Below are 14,856 nucleotides of genomic sequence, written 5' to 3' on the forward strand. Positions count from 1 at the left end.
ACCTTTTTAACATCTAAATTAAAGTACATAAAATTTTGATATTTTTCGTTTTTATTGTGTAAAATCATGACTAATGTGGAACAATGAAATTTCAAAAAAGAAAAAAAAGAATAAATAAATAAAAAAATAAAATAAACAGTATCTTTTATTTACAATTCTTACCCCCTCCTTCGAAGAAGAGGGGGGAATATTGTTTTGCTAATATCGGTTGGTCGGTCAATCTGTCGGTCAGTCTGTCCGTCGTTAGACTATATGGTTTCCGCTGATTATCTTAAAAACTATTTATCACAAAAAATCTTCATATTTCACATACTGAATAGTCATAACTAGTAGATGATCCCTATTGATTTTGGGATCACTAGATCAAAGGTCAAGGTTACATTGGCCTTAAATGTCAGAACGGTTTTTGCTCATAATCTTCAAAACTGTTTATCACAAAGTCTCCCTATTTATCATATTGATTAGTCATATGTTTGTAGACCACGTGATTTTTCCTGATTATCTTAAAAGCTATTTATCACAAAATCTTCATATTTCACATACTGATTGATCATAACTAGTATACCCTTATTGATTTTGGAGTTACTAGGTTAAAGGGCAAGGCCACAGGGTCGTCATTAAATGTCAGATTGGATCCCGCTCATTATACTAATGATAGCTTTCATTCAGGTTCATGTCATATATTGGTCATCATTTTTCTTTTTCCATTACTGAACACTTCCATGTACCCATTTATGACATGTTTCTATAACAAAATTGCCAATAGTACGAGGCAAGGGCTAGAAAGGGTGGCATATGTGTCGTTCGACACTTTTTGTCTCCATTTGTGTAGATAAGAAAATAGAATATTTCAAACTATCAACGTACTTTTAGGACAATGGCAATAATATGGATATCATGATCTTCAAAATGTAAAGCGAACTATACATTTCATTACATTCATTTGGCTATGAAGTTGTTTTTTTTTTTCATAACAAAATGATACAGATGAGGATGTTCCACTTCTCGAAGGGTGTTCAACATTGAATATAATTCGAGGTCAGAAGTCCACCTGTAAACTTACTATCACAAATGGAGATAGCTTCCACATTGTTTCTAAAAATATAAATGCTGAAATTAATCAAGAAGAATCAACCGTTTCCTTTCTTCCTGAATCAAATGAACCTATTTCTATCAGGTAAATGGTCTTTTCTATATATATAAAATGAATATGACAAAATGTTTCGGATGCTGTTTTGCAAACAATTTTTTTTTCTCCAGTATCATTGTTTCCAAGTTTCCAATATCTTAAGGTTAAAACTTCAAGTCATCAAATGGGAGATACTTGATATGCTTTCCATTATCTCTTAATCAAACTCAGTATATAATTTTCACCATTTTATGATTTTTGTTTCATTGCTGACGTTTTAAGAATATTTCAACAGACGGAAATATAATAAAAAATTGAATATGTAGTGTTTACTTTTACGTTTGAAATACGTGCAATGTATTACATGCTTTTCGGTGGTTTATAGAAATATATCAGTAAAATAAAAGAAATTGATAATTTCACTGTTTCAAACAATGAAATTATCAATTTGACAACTTCACTGTTTTGAATTTAAGCCCGTTACGTTATTTCAGTAAAATACCAGCATACACAGTACTGGAAACCAACTTAATGGGGTGACGTCATAAATGATGTCACGTTTTATTATCATTTTGCGCGCTTTTCATTTATTACTAGGTTAAAATGTCTTTTTTAACGTTTCTCTGCATATAATAAAAAGAAAATTTGTTTAGTTTAGTGTAAAATAATGCATAGGGACCGATTGTTTTTTGTTGTAACTTCGAACATATAAGTGACAATAATCCCTCTTACAGGATTGAAGCTATGAATAAAAACGGTAGAAGATCGCCACAATTTGCTTTAGACATTATAATGTGCACAGGATGCAGCAATCATGGGGTTTGCACGTCGTCCCTTAGAACCGATTTAAGAGAAAATGAATATTTTCGTTACCATTCTTGCAAATGTGACCTAGGATATGATGGTATATCATTAAGTTATCAATTTCCTGTAATATAAAACATCTATTATAACCATCCTAACGGGCACTAAAAGAAACTGAAAAATTGACAACATAGGTCAGATATATACCATTAAGGACACATATAAGCAAAATTTAAACAAACTTTATCGTATGGAAATCGAGTTATTGCCACTTTTCTGAATTTAATCTTGGATGTTAGAAAGGCCCTTTTTCAGAAATAAGGCACCTTTAAATAATCTACAATATCTATATCTATAAAATATGTTTCCCATTAATTCTTGGTTAGAAACACTCATCTTACAATCCACAAAAGCAAAATGAATGTTTTCCAAAAAATATGAAATATGTATAAAATGTTACCCTGCCCCACCAATTTTTAACATATGTTTGATCAATTTCCTGCTTGGAGAGCCTAATTAAAATGAGAGATACATAAATAATATTAAAATAAAAAAGTAAAGAAAAAACCCATCTGGGGCTTGAACCAACGTCCCTAAGTTTCAATGTATTTAACAGTAGTTCTAGCCTATTTAAATACTCTTTAATGCGGAGGTAATGCTTTAGGATGGTCATACCTTAATATTCAGTCCTTATCATTGATTTATAACATTATTTGTCAAATATATAGTATTGCCATTTTATTATAGAAAGAAATGTGTGTAAACATACTTTATATTTTATGCAACTTTTATATTAAAATGCACTTGAAATATATACCAATCTACGTTCAGGCATTGATTGTGAAAATTCATTTGACGGTTGTGCTGGAAGTCCATGTTCACTAGACAGAAACTGCACGAAATTACAAGCTGAAGAACAGCAAGCAATAAACAAATCGTACATATGTGACCCATGTCCTGATGGATACCTAGATGATAATGATGATTGTATCGGTAAAGTTATTAAATACTTATTGGTTCAATTCATTTGTAAAACAGCTAACCTTTCCGATGCAATAACATATTAGTATTTCAGTCATACAATAATTTAAAACATTTTAACAAATCCTAAATTCAGATCAAGACGAATGTAAAGTGAACAATGGTGGCTGCAGTCAACACTGTTCTAACACAGATGGTAGTTTTCAGTGTTCTTGTGACGACGGATACAGACTAAGCATCGATGATTTGTATACTTGTATTGGTGAGTATGTGTGTCGGATATTGTTTTTGTATTGATTACGTTTTCCGTCAAACAGACACTGTATAGATCATATGGCGATGTTCCAGCTTTCCTGGTGGAGAAATACCTCATGTGCCTTTCCGTGCATTATTTTAGGCACGAACAGGCACCTGAGTAGAACCACCGACGTTCCGTAAGCTAGCTGGATATCTTCATCACATGAAAGAACCCAAAGTCTTTGTCGGAATTTGAACTCACAGAGGTGATTGGCAAGTTTTTTGAAGTCAATGGCTTTAACCACTCGGCATCGGACGCTCCCGTGTGTTCGATATAAGATGTGAAAACGGGAATAGATATAATTTGAAAATTATCATTATTTAGTCTTAGCAAATCATCAATTTGCCAAAATTTTAAAATGTTCTAATATTTCGTATCAAACTTTTTTCAAAAGTTTCCGCAAGAACAAATCTATCAAAAAATCTTTTTCCATGAAGATGTGGAAACATTTATTACATTGTCGTACGAGGGCTGTTCGAAAAAAAAGCACATGGAATTTTAATAGCCAATTAATGTTAAAAAGCTTTGTAAATTGTGAAACCATTGAACATATATGTAACATTCTGTAAATTATTATAAAATATTAAAAATGTTAAATTTATAGCAAATAAGCCTGCATGAATTAACATACTGTGCCGGACTTGTACATCTATAGCGCATCATGCTTCATTGACACAATCACCACCGTTGTTGGCCCATTGCGTTGCCTCGACACACATCTTTTCAATGTATATTTGCATACCTGATAATCCCTGAAGCTGTATCTGTAAATTCTTTTTTGTACCTACGGATTGGCTGGAAAAACCCAAATATATCTCTATCTATATATCTATATATCTATAACTCCTTTTTAGCAGAGAAAGAGAAACAATGAGATGTTACTATAGTTACTTATTATTTGAGTGACAATCTTCCGTAAAGTAAAGAATTTCATGACCCGTGGACAGTGTATGCATACTGATCGTGACTAAATATCATAGATTAATATTCATAAATAAGGATTTTATGACAAATTACACGAACTGTCAAAATAGCCTTTGTAATGTTCTTCAGCTACAAGACAATGCAATTCTCTGGTCTCTCTAAATGGATTTAGCACCGCCCTCTATTATGCTGAATTATTAATGATACTTCAATAGTCAAAATAGTTCATTTTGTTTTACGCTAACCAATTAAATATCTGGGTAACGTCTGTGAAATAAATTCAATATCACTTACTAGTATAGTATATCCCTTATACATTGTGTGATATAGTTTTGCCGAACTGTTAGTTGTCGTGCATTGAAGTTTTATGATATCATCACGATTATAGTTTTTGAACTTTTTTTACCATTCAAATATTTTTTACTTCCATAGAATTGTTCATAGATACTAATTTTAACCACTTGTGTTTGCAAAACGCTCGCGGGCCGTTGAATGTTTGACGTTATCTTCATGTCACGTCATCTCATGTCTCTTTTCAGAGTGTCAATAGAAAACTATTGTTTAATATTTTATTAAGTCATAAAAGAAAAAAAGAAATTTTGTTTGTATAGTGTCGCAAATAAGATATACACTATTCGCTGAAGTGAGGAAGTATCAACCTTACAAAGCAAGCTAGTGTCAAGTGCTGTTTGGCAGCTGTAAAACGTTACCCCGTACTTCACTTCAGTGTTGTTATATTTTTCTGGTCCTTCGGGATCATTGATACCAGCACTATTAAGTGTTGAGAATTGAGTACCGCTCAAGCCGGTGCTAGGGGGCATGAGGGATGTTGCACTTATTCAGTATTCCTCATGTACAGACTCAATCAAACCGAGTCTGCAATTCTTGTGTAATTTTGTTGTGATTAATGCTTCCGAGGGATCTCTTTCTTTCCAGATTTTTATACTTCAAAACAGCAGGTGTCAAGTGCTGTTTGGCAGCTGTAAAACGATACCCCGTACTTCACTTCAGTGTTGTTATATTTTTCTGGTCCTTCGGGATCATTGATACCAGCACTATTAATTGTTGAGAATTGAGTACCGCTCAAGCCGGTGCTAGAGGGCGTGAGGGATGTTGCACTTATTCAGTATTCCTCATGTACAGACTCAATCAAACCGAGTCTGCAATTCTTATGTTATTTTGTTGTGATTAGGGTTCCGAGGGATCACTTTCTTTCCAGATTTTTTTCTTAGTAAGATATGTAGTCCATTCACTCTTAACAAACAAATATCATTTATATATTATTTAAAGGCAGTTTTTACTAGTTTTTATTTAAAGTATTGGTGGAAATGTAAAAGAATATATTTCTGTTTATAGCGATAATGATCCAATGTCGATTTGAATTATGAACAGCTCTAAACCATATTTATTGCAGATATTGACGAATGTGAAGAGTTATTGCACAATTGTTCTCATCTGTGCACAAATACGGAAGGTGGATTCACTTGTCAGTGTTTTTCTGGTTATGCATTAAATCGGACTTCGTGTGTACAGATATTCGGTAAAAAATTTGCATGTGTTTAACATGGCAGGAAATTTATGTACATAAGTATGATAAGAATAAGTAAAAATTGATCGAAGTCTTTGTTCCTTTGCCGAAAATGAAAGTGTTACATTCTAATTCAAATGTAGTCTAACAAAAAAAATCTTAAGCTGTATATATAAATGATATACATGTATATATTTAAGTGCTTCATATGTGTCTTTTATTATGTAATTTCTTCTTTTTCCCAAGATGGTATTTGCAGTGTAACAAAACAGAATGACTGCAGATCCGCTGACGGATGCACTGTAAATGGTGAGGTTGAGGAATGTTTTTGTGTGAATGGATACGAATTAGATGAAACAGGAACTAAATGCCTTGGTATTTTTAATTTTATATCATGCATGTTTTCAGGATATAATTTTCCCAACAATGAAATGATTATAAAACAACTTATGTACTCAATTCTACAACCTTCAACAATATGATTTGTCACCCAAATTTGTTGAAGTAGTAGAGTTTAAATAATGTTGCCATGTTCTATTTGTTTTTTCTATATAATTTTGTTCAAAGTAGTAGGGTTCAAATTATGTCTCCATGCTATATTTCCGTTGTGGGTTCCGATCTCGACAGGGACTTTTGATTATTTTGTGTGACGAAGCTATCCAAGTAGCTTACGGAACGTCGTTGGTTCTTCTCAGGTGCCCGTGCGTGCCTAAAATAATGCACGAAAGGGCACCTTAGGTCTTCCTCAACCACTTAAGCTGGAACGTCGCTATATGCCCTATACTGTGTCGGTGTAACGTGAAACCCAATCAAACAAACAAACAAACTTGAAAGAGAAATTAATTATTCATGCTGTTTTTGTTTTAAATGTATGAATATTCTGAAAGTAGTACGGCATAAAATATGTCTCGATACTCTATGTGTTTTAACTTTATGATTTTGTTGAAAATAGAAGATTATTAATTAGTCTTGATGCTTTATTTGTTTTAACTTCATGATTTTGTTGAAAGTAGAAGGGTACAAATTATGCCTCGATGTTGAAATTGTTTTAACTTAACGATTTTGTTGAAAGTAGTAGGGTACATCGATATTGTATTTGATTTAATTTTATGATTTTGTTGAAAATAGAAGGGTATAGATTTATATCTCGATGATGTATGTGTTTAAATTTTATGATTTATGATTGAAAGTAGTAGGGTATAAATTATGTGTCTAGGCTTAATTGTTTGAACTATATTCTGCAAATATCGCTTTTACGTTGTAAAATGATTAGGAGTTTCTGCTTTTTAACTGCGTTCTTTACTTGATATGAATAATATATTATGTCACATGCATTTGCGATTTCCGAGGTGTGCTAAGAATAAGTTGAAAATAAAAGCTTGTCACAATTTGAAATAAAAAATATGCTAACAAGAAATGATGATAAATAAATGATTTATCATTTATGGAAGAACATATGAAGTCTATAGAAAGTGAGAAGTTGCAATAGTCAATAATAGTATATACATTTCGAAGACTTTCTGGCCACCTACTGTTTATTTTATCATAGCAATAGTTGTCAGACAAAACATATGTAAAATCATGTATGCGTTTAAAGTTACACATTGTTTGTTTTTAAAACACTTCAATGAAACTAATTCATAAGAACAGAGAATAAAACAATACAGCATAATGAAATATGTCGTGATTTGATTTTGTATCTACACTTTATATTCGCTCCTACAGAATCATTTATGTAATACGCTCCTGGCAAAGGCATCATATATCGAAAGCATTTGTTTTATACATATTTATTTTTTAGATATTGTTTTTTTCCTGGTGGTCTGAAAGTTAATGTCAAATACGAATCATGATTAAAAATTAACAGGACTTGATAGATGATTCATTCCTCTGTAAAATGCAGTAATTTGAAAATACGCAGAACATACACATAAATGGTAAAAGAAATCAACAAAATCATTAATAAAAAAAAATTCTTACAACAGTATCTCCTTAGAATTTTACTTTTTAAGAGGCCTTGATACTTTCCTTCGCCGAACGTCTTTGTATCTTTCCATTCCAAAATCCTGGTTACTTTAGGGTAGGCATAGTTAAAAATTCTTTAGAAAACCCTCAAAGTCCTCGTTTCTTTCCTAGGTCTTCGTTCCAAAGTCTTCGTTACATCAAAGGTCCATGTTAAGTTCCTCAGCCAGAAGTGCTTATTTCTTTTTTCAGCAATAAGGTTTTATGACTTTTCTTAGCTTAACGTCTTTCTAACTTTCATAACTTGTCATAACTCTTTCGTCAGGCAAATGTCCTTCAAGACAAATTTAACAAACAAACGAACACCAGAATGCTTTGTTTGTAAAAAGGTTAGACTTGAATACAAATTAGTTTTCTGTCATATAGATTCACACTACACACGTACAATACTTTTATTCTTAATTTTTATCTTTTTTGTTAAAGGATTAATATTAAATTTGATAGACAAACTATTTATTTATTCATTCATTCGATAATCAGCCTCTCTATCTATAGATTTTAAGCCATACTAATATTTTCTTATCTGGAGATGCTTTATTTGATTTTACCATCAGATATCAATGAATGCGGAAGACACATTTGTTCGCAAGGATGTTTAAATACACATGGAAGTTATGAGTGTTATTGCTTCGCTGGTTATCGCTTAGAGGATACATCGACATGCAAAGGTACCATCACGTTTATCGGTTACGTTAAAAAATATATCTTCTTATAGCAAAATTGCTATTTTAAGACTGGTGTTGATTACAAGTTTAAAAGGAAATAGAAATATGTATTTTATTAAAAAGTCTATTAAAAATTCTTATCAGGCAATAAAATTATTTTTTAGGAACTGCATTTCTTGTCAATTATATAGACAGCATCAGGGATTGCTTTATAGTCAGCCAATTCAGATGTAAATAAAGTCAAATTTAAGAATAAACTTATCTAAAAAGTAAATTTACGAGGCCTTATCATTGTTTTGCAATGTCATTCTTTTTTAAATATACAATTTTATTTAAAAGATGGTATTTATGTTATAGTAAAGTCTATGTAATAAATATAATTTGATTTATGTGAATATTTAAGAATGTGAAAACACATTTTGGGGAAATGATTGTGAACAAGAGTGCGTTTGTTCTGGTCGAGGTGCTGACAAATGTCATCCAGTTAAAGGTTGTATTTGTGAATCCGGTTGGTTTGGCGAGAGCTGTAACGAAGATATTAACGAGTGTGAGTTTGACATCCCCCCATGTAGCAATCCTAGAACAGAATGTGTCAACACTTTAGGATCATATAGCTGTAAATGCCGAGTTGGATTTTCTCTATCAAACAAAGGATTATGTACAGGTATAAAATGATATCAACAAGAAGTTAAAAAAGCGGTAAATTCTATTCCCAAAAATATCAAAATACACATGTCTTAAGAAATAAATCAAATATAACATTTGAAATGTTGAGCTTTTATTTCATAATTAGAAGTAAGCAGAGTTTGCATTTTTATCCAGAGGTGAATATTTTTGATACATCTCAATGCATCATTTTAAATTGCCTTTTTAAAATAAAATACATGTGATTAAATGCAATAGTGCCAATTACGTCGTTACAATAAATAGGGAAACCTCAACAAGTGAAGCTGTAAGATAATTAGCATTTAGCCGCCATTTTTGGTTGAGTATTCTTAAGTATTTACCAATTTTCTATGAACATGTATGGTTTTACAGATATTGACGAATGTAAAGAGCCACATTTAAACAATTGTACACAAGAATGCAAAAATACAATAGGTAGCTTCTCTTGTAAATGTAAAAACGGATTCACAAGAAAAGATCAAACATCTTGCGACGGTAAGTTAAGAAAGTTTAAACATCAATGTTCAATGAAATTGTTTTGTTTTGCTGGTACATTATATATATACTATTATTACCCTTCCAGATTTTTTCCGCCTTTTTGATTGGATATTGATCACCCGAAAGAAATTGATATAACCGAGCCAGACGGGTAATATACACACTAAATTTCCCCGTTGGGTACCCAACGTTGTAAACGACATGCGCTGAGGTGATGCGCGTACGGTTCGATTTTACGCGGTGTAAATTCCGATTTACAAGCACTTTTTAACTGTCAAATGATAAATATTTACCAAAGTAGAGTAATAATACAAATTCCCATCAGTATTGAAAACAAATTTGACCTTGTGAAAGCTTGATATTAATTACAAAAAAGTGCTTTCAATAGAGTACTCCTTTTCTCTTGTTTACATTCGTTAGGCACGGGAAAAATACGTCATGCATTTATGTGACGTCATGTTGTGATGAAGAGGTACCCTAAAGGGAATCTTATTTCGCCGTTTCTTTTGAAACAGCAATGATTTAAAAAAAATCGTCTAAACTTGGCAGGGGAAGGGTAATAAAATTATGATTTTGGTTTTGGAGTGATATATGTAGATATATTACCTGCCAAGATAAAATATCACCCTCGCCTAACGGCTCGGGTGATATAAAATCTTAGCAGGTAATATATCCACATATATCACTCCAAAACCAAAATAACATATAATTTATCTAATTATAATAATTTGTGATTTTAAAATACAGGAGACGACCATACTATAATCAACTGAATAAGCCGATCTCTATATCTATGTATAGTTTTACAACGAATTTGATTTTTTTGTGTCTCTAGATATAAACGAATGTGCACTTGGAATCTCTGATTGTGAACAAAAATGTGTGAATAATAGAGGACAATATAGTTGTTATTGTCACTATGGGTATACTCTAAATGATGATCGCCGGACATGCTCTAAAAGTAAGTGTCGTTATTTACTATTTAACAGAAATTGTGATATTTAGATTTTAAAATACAATGTAAACACACAAAAAATGCAAATAACCAATATTCAATGTCGATTTAATACACACCAAATTAATCAATGTAATTTGTATCTAGTTAAACACCGTAGTGTTGTTTTAATTTGTTTTCTTTTGTCTACTAGTTGAGGACCCCTGTTTGACGATCAACAATCTAACATGTTCTCATTTTTGTGAACTGGCAGACCATAATGCTGTGTGTGGCTGTCAAAATGGATTTATAATACAGAACGACAATCAGACGTGTACAGGTAAAGAAAACATCAGTATTATTAGATATTTTAAATAATTCGTTACAAATTAAATTTTGTTTGACAGTTTTAAGTAATCACAACAATTTTTAATCTTTAAGGTGTAAAATTCAACATGTAAATGAACGGATTTACAAGTCTTGAAATCTATCATTTTCATTCCCTTATTCACTTTTATACTCGCACCCTTACCCTGACCTTACGTTATTAAACAAAGATTGTTTCGTTAAGATCATGACAAAGTTACGTATACATTGCAGGTTTTTCAGACAGTTTAATATGGTAATAATCGTCAATATCACACTTATAAGAAAAATTTTCAACAATGTACAAATCTAATTGTAATAATTATTTTAGAATGATAGTAACTATAAAAATCGCATTTGTACATTGATGTAAATAGAGTCTATATTTATTTAACTATAGAATAGGTTTAATTATGATCGGGATCATGTATATCATTTATCTACATTTTAATCAGAAAAATTATGTCCATATATGAGGTTATCGGAAGAATAAAAATTGCATTATGATTATCATTATTATTGTACAAGAGTCGAACAAACGCACGATTAAAGTCGGATTTATTGTAATTACAACTTTTTCTACTGTTATCGTACAATACAATGCAAAAATGTTAACGTTATAATCTATTTAAACGTATTAACAATAAAAACTTCTTTTATGTCTGTAGATGTAAACGAATGTAAAAACACCGAGAAAAATGAATGTGAAGACAATTCAACATGTTTTAATACGGAGGGATCTTACATGTGCAATTGTCCAATTGGGAAACGATTAGAGAATGATGGCCGAACATGTACAGGTATAACAATTTAGTAAGCAAATATATAAATTTATGTTTATAGCTGATGATTTTTCAGTTATATGGGTATAACACATGTTTTAACATTCTGTTTTTATACATCTTCCCCCAGTAAAGTGAGTTTTTTTGTGTTATAATTTTTTATTGTAGATTGCGATCAATATCACTATGGACGAAACTGTGCCCACAACTGTAGTTGTTTAAAGGGAATATGCGACAAGAAAACAGGTAGCATTTATATTATTTCAAATGTTATTCTGTTTTTAAATCCACTAATTTCGTGTTGTTTCAAAAGCAAATCATTGCACTTCTCGATGATAGAATTTATATATTTTCTTTAAATATACCAATAATTAGCAGTAAATTCGATTAATTAAGTTATGAACTTTAATATATAGATTGTTCTTGTAATTGTACTATGTTAAAACAACTTTGTTGAAATCTTTTGCAAAATATTAAACACTTTTTAAGATACTATCATAATGTGTAAAATGTCTTTTTAGGCTGTATTTGTGACCCAGGTTGGGCTGGTGATCGGTGTGAAACTGATATTGATGAATGTTTTACTGGACAAGTAACTTGTCAAGTTCTACATTCTACTTGTTTTAATTTGCCTGGTACCGCTTTTTGTTTGTGTGATGTGGGCTATCAAAATATTTCTGGAGTTTGCGAAGGTACTTAAAACATGTTTACAATTAAATATGATTTTAACTTTTTTACCATTATCATATGTTTAAATGTTTACAACTAAACTAATTAACAATTTTTATCCTAAACCAAGTTTAAATAATAGAACAATTATAATATTATTCACTTCATCATCTTGCTAAAATCACAATTCATATTACAGATATACACCTGTATATGTTATATGTTATATACGTTGTGATATTTCAGACGATATACAGATTTGTATTATTTTTTAATTTTAAGCGCGTTATTGTTTTTGATCTTGTTAAAATTTTCTAGATATCAATGAGTGCTCAGACGATTCATTAAATGATTGCGATCAACTCTGTACTAATACAGAAGGAAGCTATTCGTGTTCTTGTCAACGGGGATTTGCTTTTGATGACGCATCGTGCAAAGGTAGTATCTTATCAAATAATTTTATATTGACGAGTCGTGCCTTTGATATACAATCAATTTATTTCTCAAATTTACGTGAACTTTTGCAGACAGAATTAGTAAAAAGTTTATTTTATTTTTAGATACTGATGAATGTGCTGGTAGCGATGATTGTGACCAGGGCTGTACAAATACAATAGGAAGTTACAGATGCTTTTGCAAAGAAGGCTTTAGCCTTGATTTGACAAATAGAGAGTCATGCATAGGCATTTACATTCTATTCTATAGATAGCTATGAAACTATGTATATTTTTCTCAGTGATGCCCTGCTTCATTTGGTCTCTGATTACAATTGTTTCCCCAGAACACACTTATTTTTGTCTGTTGTTTAACATGCCTTTTAAGTTAAATAACATAGAATTAAAAACATGAGTGAAATGCCTGTATTTATCTAGGCTTGATATAGATATTCCCGGCTTCAAAGAAACAATGGTTCAATTACTAACTGCGTGGCGTTGTTTTCTTTTTTTATCATATTTAATGAGATTTACTTGATAAGTATTACTTTGCTTATAATTCAACTTAACCTAATGACACATTTCATGGTAATAAAATCTTAATTTTAGCCCTGCAAGAATGTAACGAAAAACTGAACAGCACATGTCCAAAAGATTCCGTATGTTTTGTAAAGGACGATGAAGTACATTGTCGATGTTTGAAAGGATTTAAGGAAATAGACAATACATGTACAGGTATAATTGTATCGGAAATGTAAATAATTTCTTTATGAATAATCATTAGAGTAAGCATACCTTTATGAAATATCTTTAAAATGCTATGCTTCCCTTGAATTAACAAAGTTTATCTCGTTAAACACAATTTTCATGACACTTGTATTTTAAATGATAAAAACCTTAAATATGGTGCCTATATACATGTTTCCCTCTCAAAAACAAATATGTCTATATATCAGCTATATTCATAGATATTGACGAGTGTCAAGAGTACAACCCATGTTCTCATAAATGTCTGAACACACTTGGAAGATATAACTGCAGCTGTAATGACGGATTTATCCTTCGACCGGACAAACGCACGTGCAAAGGTACCATGAAAGCATATCATCTCTTCCTTCATACACGAATTCTACATCAAAGATAATTAATTTTACTGTCTAAACTAAGCAGTAGGTCTAAACAAGAAATACAAGCCATGAAGTTAGTCTAGAAATTTTCATTGATTGCATGAGTCTATACCTTATTGTTTTTGTTTTATTTCTCATTTCACAACTTTATGTTGCCATGCGTTTGAAATGTTTTGTGTGTCAAAATGTTGAATAGAATTTAATTGCAATTATATATATGGCAAATTAGAACATATGATAACTTAATTAAATGTAATAATAACAAAGCATTCGTTACACTCTGCAGCAGTAATAAAAACCGTTTGTGAAACGTTATAAAACTACAGTGAAAATGTATGTTTTTATTTCGTTTTGAATGTAATAACTGCACGATCTGTGTACAAAGTTATTGTTGCCAATTTTCAGGGACTGGACACACATGTGTTATCACATCTCATCTGACATAGAAACAAAGTACAATAATCTAAAATTATATTTCAATAAAATCGCCATAAATATAAAATAACAGCGGTTCATATTATTTTTTACAAGTTTCATTTTTTCGAATAGACATAAAATGACATTATTTCTGAATTCTATAATTTAAGCATGTGATAATTGGCAGTATGGACATGAATGTGGCAAACCTTGTTCCTGTAACAAAAGTTTTACTGAATCATGTAATGGTGAAACTGGAGAATGTAGATGTAGATCAGGAATGATTGGGAGTACTTGTGATATTGACGTCGATGAATGTTCTAAATTTATTTGTCCCAATAATTCTTATTGTGTGAACACACTTGGCAGCTTCACTTGCAAGTGTCATGAAGGCTACTTTAAAACTGGAATCAACTCTTGTGACGGTAATTTGAATTTTATTTTATTTTGCACGTTCTTTATTTTCAAAATAGCCTAGAATAATTTGAAATGAAAAATAACACAATTTTGCTATCTACAATATGTTCATATTTTGGCAAGTAAAAATAAAATCAAAATGGGAAGACTCATATACACATGTTGAAATGATTTATATATTCATTAAGGACGGTT

At 31.1% G+C, this 14,856-nt stretch overlaps 1 protein-coding gene across 1 annotated transcript; it reads left to right on the top strand.

Moving 5' to 3' along the window:
• The first annotated feature begins 974 nt into the window (after positions 1-974).
• LOC132735412 (fibrillin-1-like) lies at positions 975-14,443 on the top strand. Its single transcript, XM_060722355.1, has 18 exons — positions 975-1,177; positions 1,864-2,033; positions 2,765-2,926; positions 3,051-3,176; positions 5,551-5,676; positions 5,911-6,039; positions 8,241-8,354; positions 8,755-9,015; positions 9,390-9,512; positions 10,351-10,476; positions 10,664-10,789; positions 11,484-11,615; positions 11,766-11,843; positions 12,119-12,289; positions 12,585-12,704; positions 12,827-13,435; positions 13,669-13,788; positions 14,415-14,443. The coding sequence occupies exons 2-16, from the start codon at positions 1,874-1,876 to the stop codon at positions 12,973-12,975; spliced, it is 2,103 nt and encodes a 700-aa protein (XP_060578338.1). The 5' UTR covers positions 975-1,177; positions 1,864-1,873; the 3' UTR covers positions 12,976-13,435; positions 13,669-13,788; positions 14,415-14,443.
• The last annotated feature ends 413 nt before the right edge of the window (positions 14,444-14,856 follow it).

The sequence above is a fragment of the Ruditapes philippinarum genome, unplaced genomic scaffold, assembly GCF_026571515.1.
Source record: "Ruditapes philippinarum isolate M1 unplaced genomic scaffold, ASM2657151v2 ctg3603_1_1_1_1, whole genome shotgun sequence".
Taxonomy (NCBI): domain Eukaryota; kingdom Metazoa; phylum Mollusca; class Bivalvia; order Venerida; family Veneridae; genus Ruditapes; species Ruditapes philippinarum.